The sequence below is a fragment of the Heloderma suspectum genome, chromosome 8 (genome assembly GCF_057233095.1).
Source record: "Heloderma suspectum isolate Gila_16-S chromosome 8, 16-S_ref, whole genome shotgun sequence".
Classification (NCBI taxonomy): Eukaryota; Metazoa; Chordata; class Lepidosauria; order Squamata; family Helodermatidae; genus Heloderma; species Heloderma suspectum.
Genome location: NC_139465.1, coordinates 26,309,823 through 26,333,031, shown reverse-complemented (window position 1 = coordinate 26,333,031; position 23,209 = coordinate 26,309,823). Strand labels below are relative to the sequence as shown.

General features: G+C 45.6%; 1 protein-coding gene across 1 annotated transcript in view; it reads left to right on the top strand.

Moving 5' to 3' along the window:
- BEAN1 (brain expressed associated with NEDD4 1) overlaps window positions 1-23,209 on the top strand; it is a 99,011-nt gene that overhangs the window by 28,206 nt on the left and 47,596 nt on the right. The window contains exon 4 of the mRNA XM_084812887.1: window positions 9,003-9,137. Within this exon, the coding sequence (XP_084669013.1) occupies window positions 9,003-9,137 (135 nt within the window). The remainder of the gene's footprint in view (window positions 1-9,002; window positions 9,138-23,209) is intronic.

Here is a 23,209-nt window from a genome sequence, read left to right as displayed (position 1 = left end):
TAGCCATCTCATCCTCTGCCGTCCCCTTCTCCTTTTGCCTTCAGTCTTTCCCAGCATCAGGGTCTTTTCCAGAGAGTTTTCTCTTCGCATTAGGTGGCCAAAATATTTGAGCTTCAGCTTCAGTATCTGTCCTTCCAATGAGCAGTCAGGGTTGATTTCCTTTAGGATGGACTGATTTGACCTCCTTGCAGTCCAGGGGACTCGTAAGAGTCTTCTCCAGCACCACTGTTCGAAAGCATCAATTCTTCGGCGCTCAGACTTCCTTATAGTCCAGCTCTCACAGCCATACATTACTACTGGGAAAATCATAGCTTTGATTATACGGACCTTTGTCGGCAAGGTGATGTCTCTGCTTCTTACTATGCTGTCTAGGTTTGCCATAGCTTTCCTCCCAAGGAGCAAGCGTCTTTTAATTTCATGGCTACAGTCACTGTCTGTGGTGATCTTGGAGCCCAAGAAAATAAAATCTGTCACTGCTTCCATTTCTTCCCCTTCTATATGCCAGGAAGTGATGGGGCCAGATGCCATGATCTTCGGTTTTTTAATGTTGAGTTTCAAACCAGCTTTTGCACTCTCCTCTTTCACCCTCAACAAGAGGCTCTTTAGATCCTCTTCGCTTTCTGCCATTTGGGTGGTATCATCTGCAAATCGGAGATTGTTGATAATTCTCCCGGCAATCTTAATTCCGACCTCTGATTCATCCAATCCGGCATTTCTCATGATGTACTCTGCATATAAGTTAAATAAGCAGGGTGACAATATGGAGCCTTGTCATACTTCTTTCCCAGTTTTGAACCAATTGGTTGTTCCATGTCTGGTTCTTACTGTTGCTTCTTGACCCTCGTACAGGTTTCTCAGGAGACAGGTAAGGAGGTCTGGTACTCCCATCACTTTCAGAATTTGCCACACTTTGTTGTGATCCACACAATCAAAGGCTTTAGCATAGTCAATGAAGCAGAAATTGACGTTTTTCTGGAATTCTCTTGCTTTCTCCACGATCCAGCGAATGTTGGTGATTTGATCTCTAGTTCCTCTGCCTCTTCGAAACCCAGCTTGTACTTCCAGTAGTTCTCGGTTCGCATACTGCTGAAGCCTAGCTTGTAGGATTTTGAGCATAACCTTGCTGGCATTTGAAATGAGCACAACTGTACGGTAGTTTGAACACTCTTTGGTGTTGCCCTTCTTTGGAATTGGAATGTAAACTGACCTTTTCCAGTCTTGTGGCCACTGTTGAGTGTTCCAAATTTGTTGGCATATTGAGTGCAGCACTTTAACAGCATCATCTTTTAGGATCTTAAAAAGCTCAGCTGGAATACTGTCATCTCCGCTAGCTTTGTTGTTAGTAATGCTTCCTAAGGCTCACTTGACTTCACTCTCTAGGATGTCCGGCTCAAGTTCAGTGACCACACTATCATGGCTATCAGGGACATTCAGATCTTTCCTGTATAGTTCTTCTGTGTATTCTTTCCACCTCTTCTTAATCTCATCTCCTTCTGTTAGGTCCCTGCTTTTTTTGTCCTTTATCATGCCCGTCTTTGCACAAAATGTTCCCTTGAGATCTCCGATTTTCTTGAAGAGTTCTCTAGTCTATCCCATTCTGTTGTTTTCCTCGATTTCTTTGCATTGTTCATTTAAGAAGGCCTTCTTGTCTCTCCTTGCTATTCTCTGGAAATCTGCATTCAGTTGGATATATCTTCCTATTTCTCCCTTACTTTTCGCTTCCCTTCTTTCCTCAGCTACTTGTAAAGCCTCATCAGACAGCCAATTTGCTTTCTTGCATTTCTTTTTCTTGGGGATGGATTGAGTTGCTGCCTCCTGAACAATGTTACGGACCTCTGTCCATAGTTCCTCAGGCACTCTGTCTATCAGGTCTAATCCCTTAAATCTATTCCTCACCTCCACTGTATATTCTTCAGGGATATGATTTAGGTCCTACCTGAAAGGTTTAGTGGTTTTCCCTACATTCTTCAACTTAAGCCGAAATTTTGCAATAAGAAGCTCATGATCTGAGCCACAGTCAGCTCCAGGTCTTGTTTTTACTGACTGTATGGAGCTTCTCCATCTTTGGCTGCAAAGTACATAATCAATCTGATTTCAATATTGACCATATGGTGATGTCCACGTGTAGAGTCGCCTCTTGTGCTGTTGGAAAAGAGTGTTTGCTATGAGCAGCGTGTTCTCTTGGCAAAACTCTATTAGCCTTTGTCCTGCTTCATTTTGTACACCAAGGCCATGCTTGCCTGTTATCCTGGTGATTTCTTGACTTGCTACTTTAGCATTCCAATCCCCTATGATGAAAAGGACATCTTTTTTTGGTGTTAGTTCTAGAAGGTGTTGTAGGTCTTCATAGAACCGATCAACCTCAGCTTCTTCGGCCTCAGTGGTTGGGGCATAGACTTGAATTACTGTGATGTTGAATGGTTTGCCTTGGATTCGTACTGAGATCATTCTATTGTTTTTGAGATTGTACCCCAGTACTGCTTTTCCCACCCTTTTGTTGACTATGAGTGCTACTCCATTTCCTCTAAAGGATTCTTGCCCACAGGAGTAGATATGGTCACCTGAATTAAATTTGCCCATGCCTGTCCATTTTAGTTCGCTGATTCCCAAGATGTCAATGTTCAATCTTGCCATCTCATGTTTGACCACCTCCAGCTTACCTTGATTCATTGATCTGACATTCCAGGTTCCTAAACAATATTGCTCTTTACAGCATCGGATTTTCTTTTCACCACCAGACACATCCACAGCTGAGTGTCCTTTTGGCTTTGGCCCAGCTGGTTCACTCTTTCTGGCGCTACTTGGAAATACCCTCTGCTCTTCCCCAGTAGTATATTGGACACCTTCTGACCTGAGGGGCTCATCTTCCGGCGTCATAACCTTTAGCCTTGTGATATGTTCCATGGGGTTTTCTTGGCAAGAATACTGGAGTGGGTTGCCATTTCCTTCTCCAGTGGACCACATTTTGTCAGAACTCTCCGTCTTGGGTGGCCCTGCACGGCATAGCTTATGGCTTCACTGAGTTATGCAAGCCCCTTCACCACAACAAGGCAGTGATCCATGAAGGGGACAAAGATCTATACTTACCCGTGAACTTTGCAAACAGAAGGAATAATTGAATTGTACTCCCCACTTCCCTGAGCAGTAGGAGGTTCCAAGGCAGCTTTATGGTGCCAGTCCATTCTAATGTTTTTCTAATATCTCACTCTTGTTTTAGGGAGCTAGGGATGCTGTTTCAGGCTAGCTTTATGCCTGTGTCCCTGCTTGCTTCTCTGTGATCAACCTGTACTTTTACAACATACGAGTTGTGTAATTGGGAAGCAACAGAGACATAGACACAGTGCTATTCCTAAAGCAGCATTATGCCCCTCCCCGAAAAGCAACAATATTTGTTGCACCCCAAGGCTGTTTCTTGCCAGCCAGCTGCAGAACAGGAACTGTTTCTCTCTCTGCCCAGATTAAAAGCTGTAGTAAACTGGAAGACAGAGGGGGGTTTGGGGTGGGGAAGGGTATCAGAATGCCACAAACCTCTGCACATTCAATACTGTGGGTACATGGGCTATAAAAATCCATTTGGGGCTAATAACTTTGTGGCGGGAATCTATTTGTAAGACCATCTGTCTTGGCGTTTAAATATTCCTGTAAATGACGATATAGATGTATATTGCCTGCTACTTGTTCCCAAGATTCTAACTTTTAGCTACCTACCGCTAATGATCCGGGCGCTCAAAGAACATTATCCACCAAGTGCTAAAAGCACACATAAAAACAATATTATCTCATTCTAGGTCTCCATACAAAGCTGAGCCCCCAGGTTTGTATAAGCCCGTAGCTACCTAAGACAAACGAATCAGTGTGCTGTCAGGGCCGGCGATATTTAGAAATGCATGGGGGGTGCTGACATTTTCTGCTGTAGCAGCTGTGTGGAGAATTGCAAATCATGAGCAATTATGCCTAAACTGCATGGGCTTTTGGCGATGAAAGCTGATGTGAAGGCCTCAAATTAAACATATTGAAGAGGAAACAAAAACCTGATTTAGGCAGCCTGCTGTATGTAGTGTGGCTGTATGCAGTCCGGGGTGCCAGTCTCCCATTCCTTGGCTTTAAAGAGCACTCGTTTTCAGATTATTCATTTTCATTATCAGATACTGCAACCTAAGGTATTAGAGAAGAGGTGGAGAGACACTACTGACACGTGTTCCTCAACCTGGTCAGTGTCATGCTCCCAGGTGTCATGCTGCCACTGGAGTTGTCTTCAGAGGAGGAGCCAGAACATTTGAAAACAGTTGGCTCCTCAGGAGACCCTGGCACTAGCCAAGATGGTCTGGGACCTTCAAGACTGATGCCTTTGAATCTGCCTCCTGGAGAGGTGGAGGGAGATGCTGGGCTACCACCTAGCCCCTGAGAACACCGGTGCCTTAAGATCCATGATAGGATGGTGGACAGAAGAAGGAGTGCTTGTTTACTGAAGAGGACTACTCATGAGTCAGGCTCTCCTCCTGAGGACATCTGACAAGCCTCTAATGGGATGCAGCTGAGGACTGGGTGGGGCTCTGCTAGTTCTGGCTATTATCTACTCTCACTGGTAGCTGAGAGCTGCTGGAAAGATTGTTTCTGTTTGTTTTAGTGTTTGCTGCTTTGCCTTGTGGTTGATGCTCTGTGCTACTGACCCTTGGACTGTTTCTTGGCCCTGCTTCTGGGCTGTGTAAGGTATCTAACTGTGTTTCTATCTCTGCCTGCTATCTTGACCACTCCTGCCTTAGCCTGAACCCCATTGGACTGACAGCTGTGTTGTTGACTGCTTGCTTGCTAAATGGACTACTCTGTTCTGTGCCTAAATCCTAAATACATTTACTGGCTGTATTGTAGACCATGGGACATTTTTCTAAGTCAGCATGGAAAATGGCCTTAGAACAGGTCAATCCATTTGCCCATCTAACCCAGTTTGTCTGCTCTGAGTGGCAGCTGCTTTCCAAGGTCTCGGGCAGAGGTCTTTCCCATCCCCTGCTACCTGATTCTTTTGACCTGGAGATACCAGTTGTGAAACCTGGGACCTTCTGTGTGAAAAATGTGGATGTGAGCACTGAGCTATGGTCTCTCCCCATAAAACTGCACTATTTGTCTGGTCTGGGGAGACAAGAAGGCTGATGTGAATGTGGATCCTGCCTCGGTGCAGGATGTGAGACAGGTTTCAATACTTTACACTGGGGGTGCAGAATGTTGGGCCTGGACGCCAAGTCCAGCCCCCCAGAGATCCCAATCTGGCCCTCTAGGATTCCCCAGAGAGCCATGCTCAGTTCCCTTGGGGTCCCCTTTCCCCCAGCCACTGATTGTTTGATGGATACCCAGCTTTTGTGCTGTGTTTTTCCCCCATTCTAAAAGGTTGAAATGTCTTTCCCAAGGCTTAGCTACTGGCACTAAGGGCTTTAAGCACAAATCATGCTGGTATTTTTGGAAATGTTGTCCCTGGCCCATTTGCTCTTGGCTCACCCACCACTGGAATGCCACCCACCCATTCCCCCGGGAAGACTTCTCCAAAATGGAATTCAGCCCTCAGGCTAGAAGAGGTTCTGCTTAGGAAAAAAAGGTGAGTAAGGGGAGCTATGATAGAGGTGTACAAGATCATGCATGGTGTGGAGAAAGTGGATAGGGAGACATGTTTCTCCCTCTCTCACAGTACTAGAACCCAATGGGGTCATCCCATGAAGTCTGGTGGGAGGTTCAGGACAGTTAAAAGGAAGGACTTCACATGGTGCATAGTTAATGGAACCCATGGGCATAGGGATGTACAAAACGCTTACCTTGCTCCGTTCTGGGGCATCCGCGGTGGGGGGGAGGTGCTCCGTCCCTCCCCCCGGAATCCTCCCTGGCCGGCTTCGCTCCATGGCAACTCCGCGGAGCTGCCAGCCGGGGCCAGCCGCCATTGGAATTCCGGCCACTGCCGGGCTGCTGGGGCCGCAAATGGCGGCCGCTATGCCGGCCGCCATTTGCTTGGCTGCCAAGCTATGATAGGCTACGTAAGTATTTATGTAGCCTATCACAACAAAAGGCCTTTTGCCGTGATAGGCTACGTAAATACTTATGTAACCTATTACGGCAAAGGGCAGGGGCACAAATGGCGTAGCGGCCGCCATTTGCACCCCTGCTCTTTGCTGTGATAGGCTATGTAAGTATTTATGGAGCCTATCACGAAGAAAGGCAGCCACGCAAATGGCGGCCACAGCGGCCGGGAGACCAGCTGGAGCCGCTACATCTGCTGCCGCATCTTTAGAATCTGGGCTCACTGGAGTCTGTGGCGGAATTCTCTGACATCCCTACATGGGCAGGAGGATGCTGTTGTACTCATGTCCTACTTCTAGGTTTCTGGCCACTGTGCGAACAGAACGCTGGATGAGATGGACCCTTGGTCTGATCCAGCATGGCTCTTCTTATTTTCTTATCCCTGCTTTACACACTTACCTGGGAGTAAGCCCCATGGAACTTAGTGGGGTTTGCTTCTGAGTAGATTACATATCTTCTGGGCCCTTCCAACTATATATACTTATATTATCTGAAGTGTGTGTGTTTGGATCCAAATGTGTACATGGTAGCGGAGGGTATCTAACAGTGATAGATATTTACCTTTGCAGGAAAAATAATAGTGTCTAAATGAACTCCGAGCTCCCCCATCAAACCCCCAAACTGGCGGGAGCTGAGGACCGCATCTGCGTTCTGCCCTCATGCTGCCAGGGAGTGTTGGCAGCAGACAGCAGAGCACAGCTGTGAACTCTGAGCCAGCCAGGGCTGGGAGTAAAGCCAGCTGCAAGCTTCCCCATGCTGACTGGGGTGGTGCACATTGTAGCCCAATATATATGGACTGAACCAGGTTGGGGAAGGTTGGGTTGATTTAAAAGTTAGAGAGGAACAGGATTTGACTTAAACACATGGAAATCTGCCTTATTACCATGTCAGATCTTTGGTCCACCTACCTCAGTATTGTCTGCACTGACTGCTCTTCATAGTTTCCGGCTGAGGGTTTTCACAGCCTGTTTGGCCAAGGGGCAAAGTTTCTTAGGAGGATTCAGAGGCAATGGACACACGAAGGGTAGAAGTTAAAGATTGTATTAAGTAGTGGGCAAAAGTGATGCAGAGAAATAAAATCTTCTAAACAAGATCAGCTTACTTGCCCATTCAGTTGTTGGGAGCCCTAAGTGAAACAATAACAGACCCCAGCCAGTGGCCATCACACAGCACCTCCATGGTCCAGCTTGTGTCAAAGTTCAGCTTGGGCAAAACCTTGAGGACTTATATACCTGAGATCTCCTTTTGCTGCATGCAGTTTTTAATGACAATCGCATTAATCACACCTGTTGTGGTGGTCATGTTCTCAGGTCTTATCAATGTTTGTGAATTCTTGTACCACCCAAAGATTAGCTATAGCAGGCAGCAGGGGACCAACATAGAGAGTTAAGGGATCTCTCGAATTCCAACATTGTGCCACCCCAAGCAGACAACTAATCATGAGAAGTAAAGAATTAAACCAAGAAGCTTGAGGACCCTTAAAGGGGCCTGGTTCTTGAGGAGATTCAGGCATGAAGGAATAATTGCAGCATGCCACTCTGACTCCTCTATGTTCAATGAGTTGTCTTTACACAGCCCTAGCTGCAGATGCCAGGAGTTGAACCTGTGACTTTCTGCATGCAAAGTATGTGCTATGACACTGAGCTATGGCCCTTCATAATCATCAGCATGTGTGAATTGGGCTGCTTCTTAAATGCTCCAGGGGATTTCAGGACCATCCCAGATGCATAGATAATGTGGAATCCAATCTAGTATCGAAGACTTATTGAGCTGTCGGACCAAACCCACTAACACCAGTTTTTAGGGACATATGAAAGTGGGTGCCAGGAGGGAACTATATGATACCCTAGAGAAGTCAACCAGTCCAACCAACTTCACTTGCTGCTCTTAGGTTTCCTGCTCTTAGATTTTTTAAAGGGGTTAACCAATCACAGAAAACACTGCAGAGCATGTCCCATGCTGACTTGTAATCGGAATACAAAAGTGGAGGCTAAAGGAAAAATATATCCTACTATCTGTCTGTTCAGGGGAACTTCCACGCAGGAGATCATCCTGAATCAATTGAGCTAGTTAATCAGTGCTTTCTTAATTAAGGAAAACTGGGGACTTGGATAAACAAAAGATTTCACACAGGCACTGACAGATTGCCTTTAGAAGCCTTTTAGATTGCCTTTTCTATTATGTAGAAAGAAGAAGTGATCATCGGGGAATAGGGGAGTTCTTTGGTTTGCTTTTTAATAGAAATCAGCCTAATTTGTGCTTCCCAAACTAATATGTGAACCAGAATGCAGTTATTCTTCGGTATTTGCACTTCTTCGAATTTCACAGTGCAGTTCTCCAATTAAAAAATGCACACAAAAATGTGCACATTAGGGACAATTACATACCAGAATGCATACAGTAGGGCAAATTGCTTATGAAAATGTGTATATTAAAAGGGAAATGTGTACAAAAATGTGTATGGATTTTCGTGAAGACTTTAAAAAATCACAAACTGATGTGGAAATGGTATAGAATGAACTTTTGCTTGGAAAAAGGACAGCGTTATAGAAAGTGAAACAAACAGATTCATCCATTGCTAGTGACCCTATCCTGTACAACATATTTAATATCTGAAGATACAAAAATCATAAAGATCACAGGGACATGCAAATCTACATCTTGGAGAAGAGGGTTCAATAAAAGTAGGACTCACTTTTACTTGAGTGCTACTCTGTCTCCCACTGATGATAAAAGAACAAGCAAACTTGATTTGTTTCGTTCCTGGATAGTATTTAAAGACAGTAAAACAAAACCCTCAGCCAATCTATCAAGGCTGTCAGCTGAGCCAAAACCCTCAACCGAGAACCCTAGGTCCTTGTTAATGTATGTATTTCCCTGCTTGATCAACCAAAGCCATTTTAATGTCCTTCTGTCTCTCCCCTCCGCGCCCCCCCCCCCAGATGAAAAGGACATCCTGCCTTGCAAAAAAGAGGAACTTCAGTGTGGCAATGGAGTCTGCCTGATGAACTGGCTGCATTGCCACTACAAGAAGGACTGTGGCAAAGACAATGTATCCATGACGGTAATGTGTTCAGGTGAGTGATCCTTCAGTGGAACTGGTATTCATACAGGGGTGGGTACCTTTGTAGCGCCTTCCAATCATGCAGGCATACAATTGGTGGGGGTGGGAGGTGAGGCTGGTTAAAATAATCTCTACCTAGTGGGCTATTCTTTGAATCTTTAAGGAGGAAAAAAGGCAGAATATAAATTAAATAAATAAATACTGTGAAAAAGTTGGGAAGAAAGTTGAGAAGAATCACAGACTGTGCCACCACAGAATGGTAGGGAGGGGCTGTTTGACTGAATGCTCCTCCATTTCAAGAATTTGCCATGGGGGCATTGAATGATGTAACCCCACCAGCAGCTGCATTCTGAAGTAATACACCTCCACATAAGGCTGTATCGCATGATTCTTCTGAACATGTAGATTACCTCCAAAAATATGCGTAAGAAGTGGTGTCTTGGGGCCAAGGGATACAAAGAAGTTTAAATATTTGGGAGCTGCAGTGAAGAAAAAGGAGAAGATGGCTGAGAAAGGGGAAGACCAGGAAAGCCTGTTAAGGGTGGAACTCTTTCAAGGCAGTGGGAACCTTCCTGCCATTTTGAGAGGATTTCAGCCTTAAAAGCAGGCTAGAACATAAGTAAGAGTGTGTGTGTGTGTGTGTGTGTGTGTGAGAGAGAGGGGGGGGGAGTTTTGTGGGGGGGGCTGTGGGAGGGAGCGGGGGCTCCTTCCCAATGGAGGCATACCTAAGAGTGCTTACTCAAGGTCACTTAATGCAGATGAATCACCCCTTAATGGCATTTAATCATTTTGTCATAGTTGCAGTTAAGATGGTAAAGGATGGATTTTTAAATGTGTGCTTACTGGTAAATGGAGATTCTACTCTGTGTTAGCCATTGTGAGTATGGAAGCATAGTGCTTCTTGTCTTCCACACTGGTTAATAAGGAGAACAAAGGTGCAACCTTGGGTATGAGCTTCAGAATGCCTTCTTGTCTCTAAAGGTGTTGTTTTTAATTGCATATGATTTAAGGTGATGTGTAAGGCAGGAAAACAACTACGTTCAATTTGAATGTTAGTCCCCAGAGTTTTGTCTATTGAATTATCTGGTGGTATGGCATTTCCTGTTCCCTGTGAACAAACACATCTTTACAGTGGGCTTTATGGGTTGCTCATCATTGTTGTAGTAGACAACCATTTCCAGAGGGGGAGCTGTATTGATCTGTCACAGCAAAAACAAGAAAATTTTGTGGCACCTTAAATACTAAAAGAAAAATGGTATGGCATAAGCTTTCATGGATTGGACCCCACTTCATCAGATGAATTTTTGTTCAGTTGGCAGGTGTGAGTACACACATGTGCGCATGCACACACACACACACACACACACACAATATATATATTATACAGCGAAATTATAAAGTGTGAAATATAGTAAGTACAGTCTGTGGCAATCTAATTAAAGCTCAAATTTATTCAAAATAAGCACAGTAACCATTCACAACAGCAGTAACTGGCAATAACACAATCACAGCATCTTCTAGAAAGGGGACATCTTTCACTCTGAAGAATGGTGGATGTTCTGTCCCAAAAAAACAAAACAATGTTTATCAAAATATTCATGTGGCTTGGTCTGTTGTCACTGGTGCAGATGAGGAAAGCTATGGCTCCAGTTAAAGTCGCTTTTGCAGATACTCCCAGTGGACATTCTCATGTATGAATCTCAGAAAATGAAAACATTTTTCATTTTTGATCTCTTAGAAATGAATTGTACCTCATGTTATTTATGGTTTTGCACTTTTTCTCTTTTAAAGCTTGTATTTATGGTACTTTGATGTATATTATAATTAGCAGTGCTGGATCCAGGTTTTGGCGGGCCCTTGGGCAAGATGCCCTCAATGGGCCCCTCCCTTAGGGAGTCGACCTTCTCACTTCTGTTGTCACTAGTTCTTATTGCTTCTCACCCTCCTTCTCATCATTGTTACCAGTCGCTTGCTTGACAGGCAGAGAGCCAGTGAGCAAGTGGATAGTGGCATCTACTGCTCCTCCTTCCCACCACCACCATTGTCTGGGCCAGAGCAAGAGGCAGGTAAACAAGCACTCTGGGCCCTTAGCAGGTATCCAGTTGTACCCACCCGAGATGCCAGTCCTGATAATGAATAAATAAATTATATTTAATTTAAAAAAAAACAGAATAAATAGTACCTGTAATTGTAACAGATCGGATTATCTACATCTCCTACATGCCTCTAGTAAATTTCCAGTGACTACTACTGCCCTAGATCTTGGGAAAGTATCTCATGGGCTATATGGATCCATCCTTTTGTACAGCTGTTTCTATTGGGCTGCAAACCACAGTTCTCATCAGAGTCAGCTTTTGCTTCAGATGCCACATGGAGTTACGTTTGTTGTGCTGATTTCAACCAGTCTGTTTGTCACTATCAGCTAAAGGAGGAATAAGAACAAAAGAAGAGCCCTGCTGCATCAGACCAAGGGTCCATCTAGTCCAGCATTCTGTTCACGCAGTGGCCGACCAGCTGTCGACCAGGAACCCACAAGCAGGACATGAATGCAACAGCACCCTCCCACCCATGTTCTCCAGCAACTGGTGTACATAGGCTCACTGCCACTGGAGGTAGGATACAGCCATCAAGACTAGCATCCATTGATAGCTCTCCAGGAATTTGTCCAACCCCCTTTTAAAGCCATCCAAATTGGTGGCCATGACTATATTCTGTGGTAGTGACTTTTTACTGCATGAAGAATTCCAGCTCTGCTCAACAATATATGTTTAGCTAATAGAGCAGAGAGTTCTGCAGTGGGAAAAAATCAAGCATAATCCAAATTATGTGGATGCCAAGGAAGCCCGTCATGCATGCTGGAAATGATTAACTGCTGGTGGGGGCAAACACTCAGTAACAAGAAGTGACTTCAGGCCAGACAGACTGCATTTATAAATGTTACTTGTAAAAGGGAAATGAGAGAGAGAGATGCTAGAAGGGCAGGGGAAGAGAGAGTATGTAACCACAAAAACCCTACATGAAGGAACCATATGGTGATTACAGTACACCTAGGACATACACAACCATTGGAAAATATTTGGGGACCTGCCATTGTTTCTAGAGTCTGGTTTCCCCTGTGATTTTTTAAAAAAGAAATATAAGCAGAAAATATATAACAATTTTGCTAATACACCTTCACCAAAGACAATTGTGCAATAGGGGTGCCTCCTAGAGCAGAGGCCTAGCTGTCAGGAATTGCACAGCCCAGCCCTACCTTGGAATGCGAGCTTGCTGAGGCCAAGAGATGTTTCCAGCTTCCTTTGGCTCCCGCCTCCCTTGTAAAACAAGCAGGAGGAAGTTGCTGATAGGCTGGTCAACAGAGTCCTGCCTAGATCTCTGTAGTGGTGCCATCTCTTGGTGCCTGAACTGTCCTATTTTATGCCTCTTTTTGTTTTGTGTAGTAGTATCAGCCTTTGTTGCGTTCTCTCCCTCTCTCACCCTCTCTCATTTTCCCTCACATCATTTGTGTCCCATTGTGTTTGCCTTTCCTATCAATTTCTTCTTTGGCTCGCTATTGTTTCTTGTCCCTCTGAGTCTCCTGTGGCTCAGTGGTAGAGCACCTGCTTTGTATGCAGAAGGTCCAGGGATCACTGCAGAGAAGGCCCTCTTCCTGGTAGAATAAAAAAGGTTTCACCTGGTGCCGGAAGGAGTACAGTGTAGGCACCAGGCGAACCTCTCTGGGGAGCTCATTCCACAGTGGGGGTCCCACAGCAGAAAAGGCCCTCTTCCTGGTAGCCACCTGCCTCACTTCCTTTGGCAGGGGCTCATGGAGAAAGACCCCTGAAGATGATCTTAGGGTCTATGCAGGCACATATCGGAGGAGGCAATCCTTCAGATAACCTGGCGTCAAGCCAGTTAGGATTTTGAATGCTAATATCAGCACTTTGAATCGGAAATGGACTGGCAGTCAGTGCAGCTAGAGAAGTACTGGTTTAATGTGATCTCATTGGCCAGTCCCTGTTAAGAATCTTGCTGCCTTATTTTGGACTAGCTGAAGTTTCTGAACCATTTTCAAAGGCAGCCCCAGGTATAATGCATTTCAGTAATCCAGAAGAGAGGTTATCAGGGCATGGGTAACTGTAGCTAGGCTATCTCTGTCCAGATAAGGGCATAATTGGTATATCATCCTGAGGTGGTAAAAAGTGCTCCATGCCACTGAGCTCACCTGTGCCTCAGGTGACAGTTCTGGGTCCAAGAACACCCCCAAACTATGAATCTGATCCTTTAGGGGGAGTGCAACCCCCTCTAGAATGGGTTGAACATCACATAGCTGGGCATCAGGGCCTTGATCCAGAGCACTTGAGGAATCAGGTGATCTTCTCATGAGTAGGGCTAAGGGAGTATTGTCATCATGCTGTCAGATGGGTGCTGTGCCTCCAGCTCTGCATCTCTATATGGACAGGCCACCACCTTTGTTCCTGGGGGGAAATGTCCAGAGGTAGGTCCAGAGCAAGAAAGCGAGACCTGTCAGGGTATAAAAGCTCCTCCAAACTGTCAGTCTCTTTGAGCAGGGTATCTTCCCAGGTGGTGATCTCAGGAAGATTGTTGGTCTCCACTGACTGTCCTGGAATCCCATCAGTACTAGGTCCAGTGATTGGGGCTTCCTCTGAAGTCTCATGAAGTTCAGGGTTGGTCCTGCTGAGAAGCTGGTGGGATATAGTGGATAGCCAAATAGAACCTCCATGTTCAGGGGCAGTATGTCTCTGAAGACCAGCTTCTGGGGACCAACACCAGGGATAGGCCATCACCTTTGTTGGCCCACTTATGAGACCTGGAAGTTCATCTGCTTGGGCACTGTTGAATACAGAACACTGGACTAGATGAAACTCAGTCTTATCCAGCAAGTCAATTCATAACTTATTCATTTGCTCATGTACCCATGTCTCCCCAGAAATATTATTCATTCTGAAGTCTTCAAAGCAAACAGTTCATTGCACTGTCAGTGCTTTCAGTATAGCCTGGAAAAAAAACAGATCTAGATTTCAAATGCCAGCACTTTAATAGAGGCATATCTGCTATGTACCTTTGCCTTGCTCATTGCAGATGATTTTGAGAATGCATTTATACTTGAGTTACTCAAGGAATGAATAGGTGTTCCCAATCTGCCAAGACAGCCTGAGACATGGGAACTGTGGGGGGGGGGCTTGTTATTTCATTGGTGAAAGGGACATTGCTAGAAGGAAGATACTGGCATCACATCACTGCAACTGAATAATGACAGAATAAGATCGGAAGTGATTTACAAATCACCTCCAGTCTGCTGAGTCATTAACACCTAACCTAATATCCTGTATTCATTTATGTAGTGGCTGGAGGACAGGAAATGATAGAGAGCACTTTTGTTCTGGCTTTTTAAGGAAGCCAGATACCACAGCATCTGCTCAGAAAGGAGTCTTTGTGGCCATCAGTTACTGCAAATGTGTTTCAAGGATAGTGATTTAGAAAGGCAGAATTGCCAAGGTAGTTCATTAAATGGAAATGGAACTGATAGCTGCCAGTTTTAAAATGATGATGACGATGATGCGGCAATGTGGTTCTCAAAACTAACCTATTACAGGAGATAAGACTTAATGTGTCTTTATTTTGCAGGCTTAAATTCCACCAAATACTATAAAGTTGGTCTCAGCGGGCCAATAGAACATTGGCTCTCCCTCTTGCTTGGCTGGTTGCATGGTGGCTGGCTGTTAGTGGGAGCAGAAAGCCAGGCAGTAGTTCATTTGTTGCCAAGGAGGGGAGGAGGCTTTGCAAGGCCTCCCATTGGTTGCAAATGACATGTGGATTCCTGCCAGGAATCCTGGGGCTGAAGGCAGGAAGTGAGCCCCAGTTCACAAGGGTCCTGCTCAGAGGTGGCTGTACCTTCCCTCATGACAAACAGGCAGGCAGGAGACTATGTAACAGCTGTGCCATCCTGTTTACAAGGCTTGGCAGAAAGGGGTAGCTTTATTAGTGAAGGTCAACATTTGTTTGTTTGTTTGTTTGTAAGAGACACATGCCACTATTCACTTAAGCTTGCAGGGCAGTTTACAAAAACAAGATAGAATTCCAAAAACATGATAGAAAAGGGTAGAAGATAGAATTCAAAACAAGATAGAAAACTTCCAGGGCAGTTTACAAAAACAGGATAGAATTCAAAAACAGAATGTAACAACAACAGGGTAAAGGAGGAAAACATTAAAATAAATTAAATAATAGAACATCTTTGCCAGGCGCCAGAAGGATAGCCGTATGGGCACCAAGTGGTTGCCCTGATCCATTAGGGATTCCATCATCCCAGTGAGGTGACAGCTCAGGTGAGAACACATAAAGCGAAGCTGCCAACTGGTGCAAATCTGGAGCAGAGCAGGTTCAGGACCCTGGACAGTACTGTAGGGACTGTCTCTGAGCTTGAATTCAGGACCATGGCTAGCAATCCCACCACTAAGGTACAAGGTAAGTGACCTCAGCACTGGCCTGAAGCCACTGCCATGAGAGTTCTTCTGGGAGCTCCACCCACTCAAGTGCTGTATCTGGCTATCTTAAAGAGCTAGTGCCTTTTTCTGCAGTTGCTGGTTTCTAGCCAGTGAGGATCTGAGAAGTGAGGATCCAGCTGAGGACCACTTCCCACGGCCTTCCTGGTTGCTGGAAGAGACTGAGGTCCACTCTTTGGAGTCATAGGCAGTGGTACTTCACTTGGATGTAATGGCATCTGAGGGGGAATGCCCTACTTGGGATGAGCTAGGAAGTGTGTCTGAGCCCTCCCTGGAGTTGCTGCTAGAGAACTCAACCTGTGAGGGTTTTCTGTCCAGGGCCATGACAGTGGGCCTCTCTGGAGAAAGCATTTCAGTACTGGGGTGCCACCACTGAGAAGGTTCTCTGTCTGGTCACCACCAGTCTTTCTCAGATGGTGGAGGCACCTGAAGAAGATTCACAGAAGATGACCTCAATGCATGGGCAGGTTGGCACGGGAGCAGGTGTCCGTTCAGGTGCCTGGGTCCTAAGCTATGTAGGACTTTTAAAGGTAAGCACCAGCACTTTTAATTGAGTTCCAAAACAGAGCAGAAGCCAGTGAATATATACTGCCTCCTCTTAGAGGAGAAGTGGGATTGTCACATGCTGTCAGTCTTCTTTGTGTAGAGAAGTGGTAATCTCAATGAGTCAACTAGCATCTGGATCACCCATCAGCCCAAGATGAAATGAGACAGATCATTAAACAGAAATATATAATAAGTCTAAATGGTGGAACAAATATCTATTTTGTTTCAGCTACAGGCATTCTGAAGCCAGTGTGGATATCAGCTTCCCAACACATATATCCATTGCAAAATAGGTTATTTCTCAAGTGATTTGATGAGAGTGCTTTCCAATATGAGTTCTAATAATATTTGTAGTGGGATAGATCTGTTTTGGCTAGGGATGCCTGAGGAAGCTATTCACTTCATATGTAGGAGCAAAACAACTTGATCCACTCTCTCCAGACTAATACACAAATCAGAATGAAGTTTCTCTCTGGATTCCTTATTTATGCAAATATCTTTCCCTTAGTCAACTAATTTGCCTTATTCAACTACTGTTCTGAGGGCTGCCTTTAAAGTTTTTATAGGCTTCTTTACATAGATAAAATGTAAATGCCTCTCCAAGCAACTTCCTCCCCCAGGGCCGGCCTAAGAGTTTTTGCTGCCTGAGGCAGAGCAGCAAATGGTGCTTCTCCCTCCCCCAACTCAAGGGACACAGTACCCAAGACTAGCTGAGTTATTTTGGCACATGAGACAGAAAACCCTACAAGGACCTTTCCCTATCCAACAAATAGCAACAAATTAGACAACAGTTTGCTGCCCTTTCATGATGCCCTAAATCTGCTGCCTCAGGCAGCCCCCCTCACTCTGCTTTATGGTAGGGCCAGCCCTGTCCTCACCTGGCTGCCACCACAACCATGCTCAAAATGGGGCTGCAACATCATCAGCATGGAAGCAGCAGTACTTATGGATGTTGTATGGGAAGAAAATGTGGCTGTTCCATGTACCTATGGGGGCAGTCATCTTTTATTTTCCATACAAATTCACAAGAAGGGATGAAACATATCATGTCCCTCCCACTGGTGCTTAAGTTCCATATTCACTGTGTACATTAGGAGTCGCACACTTTCTAGCTGTTCCAAATGGCTAATATCTGTAAAAGGGAGGAGGAAGAATAATTAATTATCACTAATAATTTATTCATTACATTTCTATACTGCCCAGTAGGCAAAGCTGTCTGGGTGGTTCTCAATAATTAAAGCCATAAAACACAACATGATAAAATACAATATAAACATTTAAGACTACAGTATAAAATAAAAACCAGAATGAAACTTAGCAGCAGTGCAAAGATTTAAAACACAGTAACAGATTTAAGACAACAAAAACTGAAAGATTAAAATGCCTGAGTTAATAAGAGGTGCTTTTTTCAGTGCCAGGTGAGGACCAATTTAAGTGTATTATTATTTCTTCATCATCATAGGAAGCCCTAAGACCTGCCTCATGTAACAGTGAGTAATTTGCTTTTTTTGGGGGGGGGGGGGAGTGTCAGAACTTCATGTGTATTTCTTTCTTTTTTGAATATTCAAGGAACAGGACAGAATGGATTAAAAATTGGTAAGTGCCAAAAATGCCACAAACCAGAATTAGACTGATCCATCCGTTTTCAAATTTAGCCATATACTTGTCCGTATTAAGCACCGTGGACAGCTCTCTGGGTATGAGACAAAGAGGGAGCAAGGTAATACAACCATTAAGAGAACCCAACTTTTCTGCAACAAGAGCAAGATAGATAAGGATTCTTAAACCTTGCATGCTAGTCACAGGTGACACCATTCCCCCCACAGGCTACATGTTCAGCCAGTATGTGAAATGTCCCTATGCGTGTAGCAGCCTCTGCACGTTGGGTGGTATGTGTGTAGGCTGGATTCCCATACTGCCTGCATGTTTGCCCAGCCAGGGGTGTGGCCAGCATCCACAGTGGCAGCAGGGGGCTCATCCATTGGTTGAAACCCCTTTCCCTTTGAGGAGTATTTGCATGAACACCCCTTAGGTTTTACCGAAAGGCTATTCTGCAGGGTTTAAAAATAAAATTGACAACTGCACATCCTTCATTATCTAATGAAGACTTTAAAAAAAATCAGTATAATGCATGTTGTGCCAGGGCTGTGATGAGGGAGAATGCATTTGCTTAATTTAGCTGATCATTTAGCAGCCTGTCTTTCCTTCTTTATCCCCATGATTACTGCGGCCTGCAATTGTTGATGTCTGACAGCTTATATAGCCAGAAAAAAGGAAAAGTGTCATTTACCAAGAGACAATGAGCCTAATTCTATCCAGTGTCTCATGTAAACCTGTTTGCAAGAGCTTGGTGCTGCAGGGACAGCAAAAGATGCTGTTATGATGATGGCAATGGAAATTTGCCATTGGCTGTGGCTTGCTGACGTTCAGGACTGGGGTCTTCATCCTGCAAAATGAAGAAGGATTTGCACCTGACATATAATCAGACACAGAGTCTGAAGATGGTTCCTTCCAGTTGTTCCCTGGAATAAATAGGTGGAGACAAGTTGGGTTCATGCCTTCTGGCCCCACCCTGAGCATCAGTGCATTCAGCCAGACATCTGAAAAGGAGTGCCTCTGCACACACAGCTTGACCCCAGTCAAGAACTCCAGTCACCCAGGGCTCCCAATCATGTGGAGTGGGAGGAAACATAGGTCAGTGGTACAACACATGCTTTGCATGCAGAACGTCCCAGGTGTGATCTCCGGCACCTCCAGGTAGGGCAGGAAATGCTCCTGCCTGAAACCCTGGAGAGCTGCGGCCAGTCAGTGTCAACAGTACTGGGCTAGATGGACGAGTGGTCTGACTGTGTATAAGGCAGCTTCGGATGTTCCACATAGAGCTGTACGCAAGACACCCCTTTTCAGCCATCTTGCTGAACTCACAGGTGTTAGGCTGGGGTCAGCCCTATTCCCCATTCCATGCATTTCCTCTGTATGTGGCAGGAAGGATTGAAAGGGGCTTTTCTTACGCTGAGCTGAGGAACCTCAACCTGGGGGCCAAATCTGGGATCCCAATCTGTCTGTCTGTGGTTCCCCAGATGCCTGCCCTTTCCCCCAACTACCAGTCATTTGGAGGGTACCAGGCTTTTGTGCAGTTTTTCCCCCTCATTCTAAAAGGTTGAAATGCTTCTTCTAAGGCTTAGTTAGTGGCAGTACGAGCTTTAAGCTACAATGTCCTGGGATTGATTGTGATTTTTGCTCCTCCCCTTTTGCTTTTGGTTCCTCCTCTTTTGCTTTTGGCCTCACCCACCACTGGAATGTGGCCCTCAATAGCTTCTCCAGAACTGAATGTGACCCTTGGACTGAAATACCTGTGTTACGGTATTTTATTATAAAATAAGACGCCACAGACATCAGCAAGTCACAGCCCATCAGCTCTTGAGCCTGTAGCAGGTCTTGAACAGGTAACCTAAAAGATGTTGGGCAGGGATTCTGTTTGTGCACCATCACCTGCTGATGATTTAGAGTGATCAGCCTACCAGACAAAGTAGTCTCCTTGCACCAGTAGACCAGAGTGTGCAGGTGGTGATTCTCTTTGACTCCTATAAAAGCTCCTCAAGTCACTTTACTCACTGATCTGAGCAACCAGGAGACCGCCCCCCCCCCCCCGATGGCCTTTTGCCTTGTCTCAGCTTCCTCCAGTGCCTCGCCCTGCACTTGATTTTACCAGAGCCAAACTCTGACCTATAGCCATCTCATCATCCAGAGGCCTTTAGTGGCTCAATAAACTCCTTTGAGACATTCATTTTGAGAATAAGAACTCCGCAAAAGCTTCTTATTAAAACAGGAGAACATTTTGAATCGTGGCCTTCAAAGAAGATGCAGCTGTGGAAATACCATTAACATTACATTCAGTGTATTTTCCATCTAGCCGCACTTTGAAAGTCTTCAAAGTCTTTTGCTTTCTTGACTGAATTTTGAAATCACTTTCCTTTCCCTTTCATTTGGTATTTAGCCACACTCAGAGAAAAATAAACTCCGCAAAAACAATTAAAGCCTGGATCTCTTATGTGCCTGTCGCACCATCACGCTGGCCTCTGTTGTAATGGGAGTTTTCTCAGTTTCAGAAATGAAAGTCTTTCTTTACTCATTTAGAAACATAGCAAGGTGATAATGCCAATGATTTCATGCTAGGCAGAACCAGAGTCAGAACTAAATAATGGGAGGGTTTCTGTTCTTCTTTTTCTGTGTGACCAGCAGACATTTCCACTGGGCAGTACTTGAATTCCTGAGCTCACTCATCTGTCCTTTGCCTCCGTGGTTCTGAAACATTCTCTGTGCCACCAGGGTATTGCTGAGAACATCCTGCATCTTGCCAGAGGCCTGAAGCTAATGTTTTGGGTAGCCAATGCATACAACCTTTTCCCGCACTCAGCTACCCAGTCAGTGGACTATGAAGATAAAAACATAAAAAGCCCTGCTGGATCAGACCAAGGGGCCATCAGCATTCTGTTCACACAGCAGCCAACTAGCTGCCCATAGGAAAACCCCAACTAGGGCATGAGTGCAATATTACCCTTCAGGTCATGTTTCCCAGCAACTGGCGAACATAAGAAAAGCCAGATTCTGGCTGAACATCAGGAAAACCTTCCTGACTGTTAGAGCAATATGACAATGGAACCAACTACCTAGGGAGGTAGTAGGCTCTCCCACGCTGGAGGCATGCAAGATGAAGCTAGACAGCCATCTGTCAGGGATGTTTTGACTTAAATTCCTGCACTGAGCAGGGGGTTGGACTCGATGGTTTTATAGGCCCCTTCCAACCTTACTATTCTGTGGTTCTATGATAGGCATACTGCCTCTGATACTGGAAGTAGCATATAGCCATCAGGACGAGTAGCCATTGATAGCCCTATCCTCCATGAATTTGTCCGATCCCCTTTAAAAGCCATATCGCTACATCTTGCCATAGTGAATGCCGTAGTTTAACTGTGCACTGTATGAAGAAGTCCTTCCTTTTATCTGTCTTGAATCTCCCACCAGTCAGCTTCGTGGGATGACCCCACTGGGTTCTAGTATTATGAGAGCGGCAGAAAACGCCTCCCTATCCACTTTCACCACACCGTGTATAATTCTGTACACCTCTTTCTAAGCTAAACTGGCCCAGTCATTATGGAAGAATCTCACTTTCTCTCCCTTGTCTCTCTCACAGGCACACCTCCTTTTGCCTGTCGCTTTCGGAGGATCACAGGGTCCCACTCATGTGTTGAAAGCATGCATGCGGGGGTTGTGGGAGCAAGACAGCTGCCCCTGCCCCCACCATTGCCACCTGTGAATGCATTTACTGCCCATGCTTCTGGTGGCCAAGGGTTGGCGTCCCACACATGTACAGCTCCCCGGCCTGAGAGGGGAATCCCTATGCATGCGCACCAGGATTTGCACAGGGACCCTTCACATAGCCACTGAAGGGGCAACGTGCATCTCAGGGACTGGGCTAGCTGCCATGACCCCTCTACCCCTTCACAAGTGCTTTCAATGTGTGAATGGGTGTTAAGAACATAAGAAGAGCCCTGCTGGATCAGACCGCGGGTCCATCTAGTCCAGCATACTGTTCATACAGTGGCCAACCAGCTGTTGACCTGGAACCCACAAACAGGGCATGAGTGCAACAGCACCCTCCCAGCCATGTTCCCCAGCAACTGGTGTACTGAGGCATATTGCCTCTGATACTGGAAGCAACATACAGCCATCAGGACTAGTAGCCATTGATAGCCTTCTCCTCCAGGAATTTGTATAACCCCCTTTAAAAGCCATCCAAATTGGTGGCCATCACTACATCCTATCGTAGCGAATTCCATAGTTTAGCTGTGCACTGTGTGAAGAACTCCTTCCTTTTATCTGTCCTGAATTTCCCACCATAGGAGGACCCCGGATTCTAGTATTTTGAGAGAGGGAGAACAATGTCTGTTGTGACAGAGGTCTGTCTGCCTGTCTCTCTTACCACCTTCTCTCCATCTCTTCTCACCAGAGTGAGGCAGCTGTTGCTGGGGGGGGAGGGGAAGCAGGACAGAGCTGTGTGTGTTGTGCGGGCTGACCTGCATCCCCCAAGGCAGGGGTCCCTAACCTTTTTGGACCCATGGGCACATTTGGGAATTTGAGAAACTGCTACGGGCACCGCCACAAAATGGCTCCTATGGAGGATGCGGCCAGTCACGTAATGGCTGCCATGGGGGCCTGGCAAGTCAAAAGTGACCTGAAAAGGTGGGGGAGAAATAGGGAGGGGAATAGCAAGGCAAAGGGGTAGAGAGGAGAGAAAGGAGGTGGCAAGGGATGGGGAAGGGAGAGAAATAGCAAGGCTGGAGACTGGGGGTAAGGAGAGAGAGAGAGAGCAAAGGGGAAGGGTCTGTGTGGCCAAAAGACTGGACAGGGCCAGAAAGCAGCTCTTTCCTTCTCTGCCAGCCTGCCAATATCTGATCTGCAGCAGGTACAGTAAAAAGAAGGAGCCCCTGGTGCCCTAACGTTTTCCAAGTTCTTTATTACAAATAAATTTTTGAAGGGGGCAGGAAGTGAAGCTTCATGGGTGCTGTTGGAGGTCCCTGCGGGGCACCATGGCTCCCATGGGGGGCACATTAGGGACCACTGCCCCAAGATGCGGTGAAGGATGCTGTCCCAACATCAGTTCTGAAGTAAGCTACAACTTCTGTCCAGTCAGCTTCTCTATGTGGAATGGGGGTAGGGACATCCTCTTGTCCTTTGACTCAGGCTGCAAAATATCTTCAGCCAGCCCTGGAATGAGAGGAAGGTTGCCTCTTTCTCTCTCTCTCTCTTGTTCTCTCTCTCTCTCTCTCTCTCTCTCTCTCTCTCTCTTGTTCTCTCTCTCTCTCCCTCTTGTGCTATCTTCTCACCTATCTCTTTCACTTCCACCCAACTGACTCTTTCGCCAGCTCCTCACTTGTCTTTTTCTCTCACCACTTTCTCTCCCGTTATGAGACTTCACCGCCACAAGCACAAGACAAGGCAAGACATGCTCGAATTGCTCCCTATTGCTTAC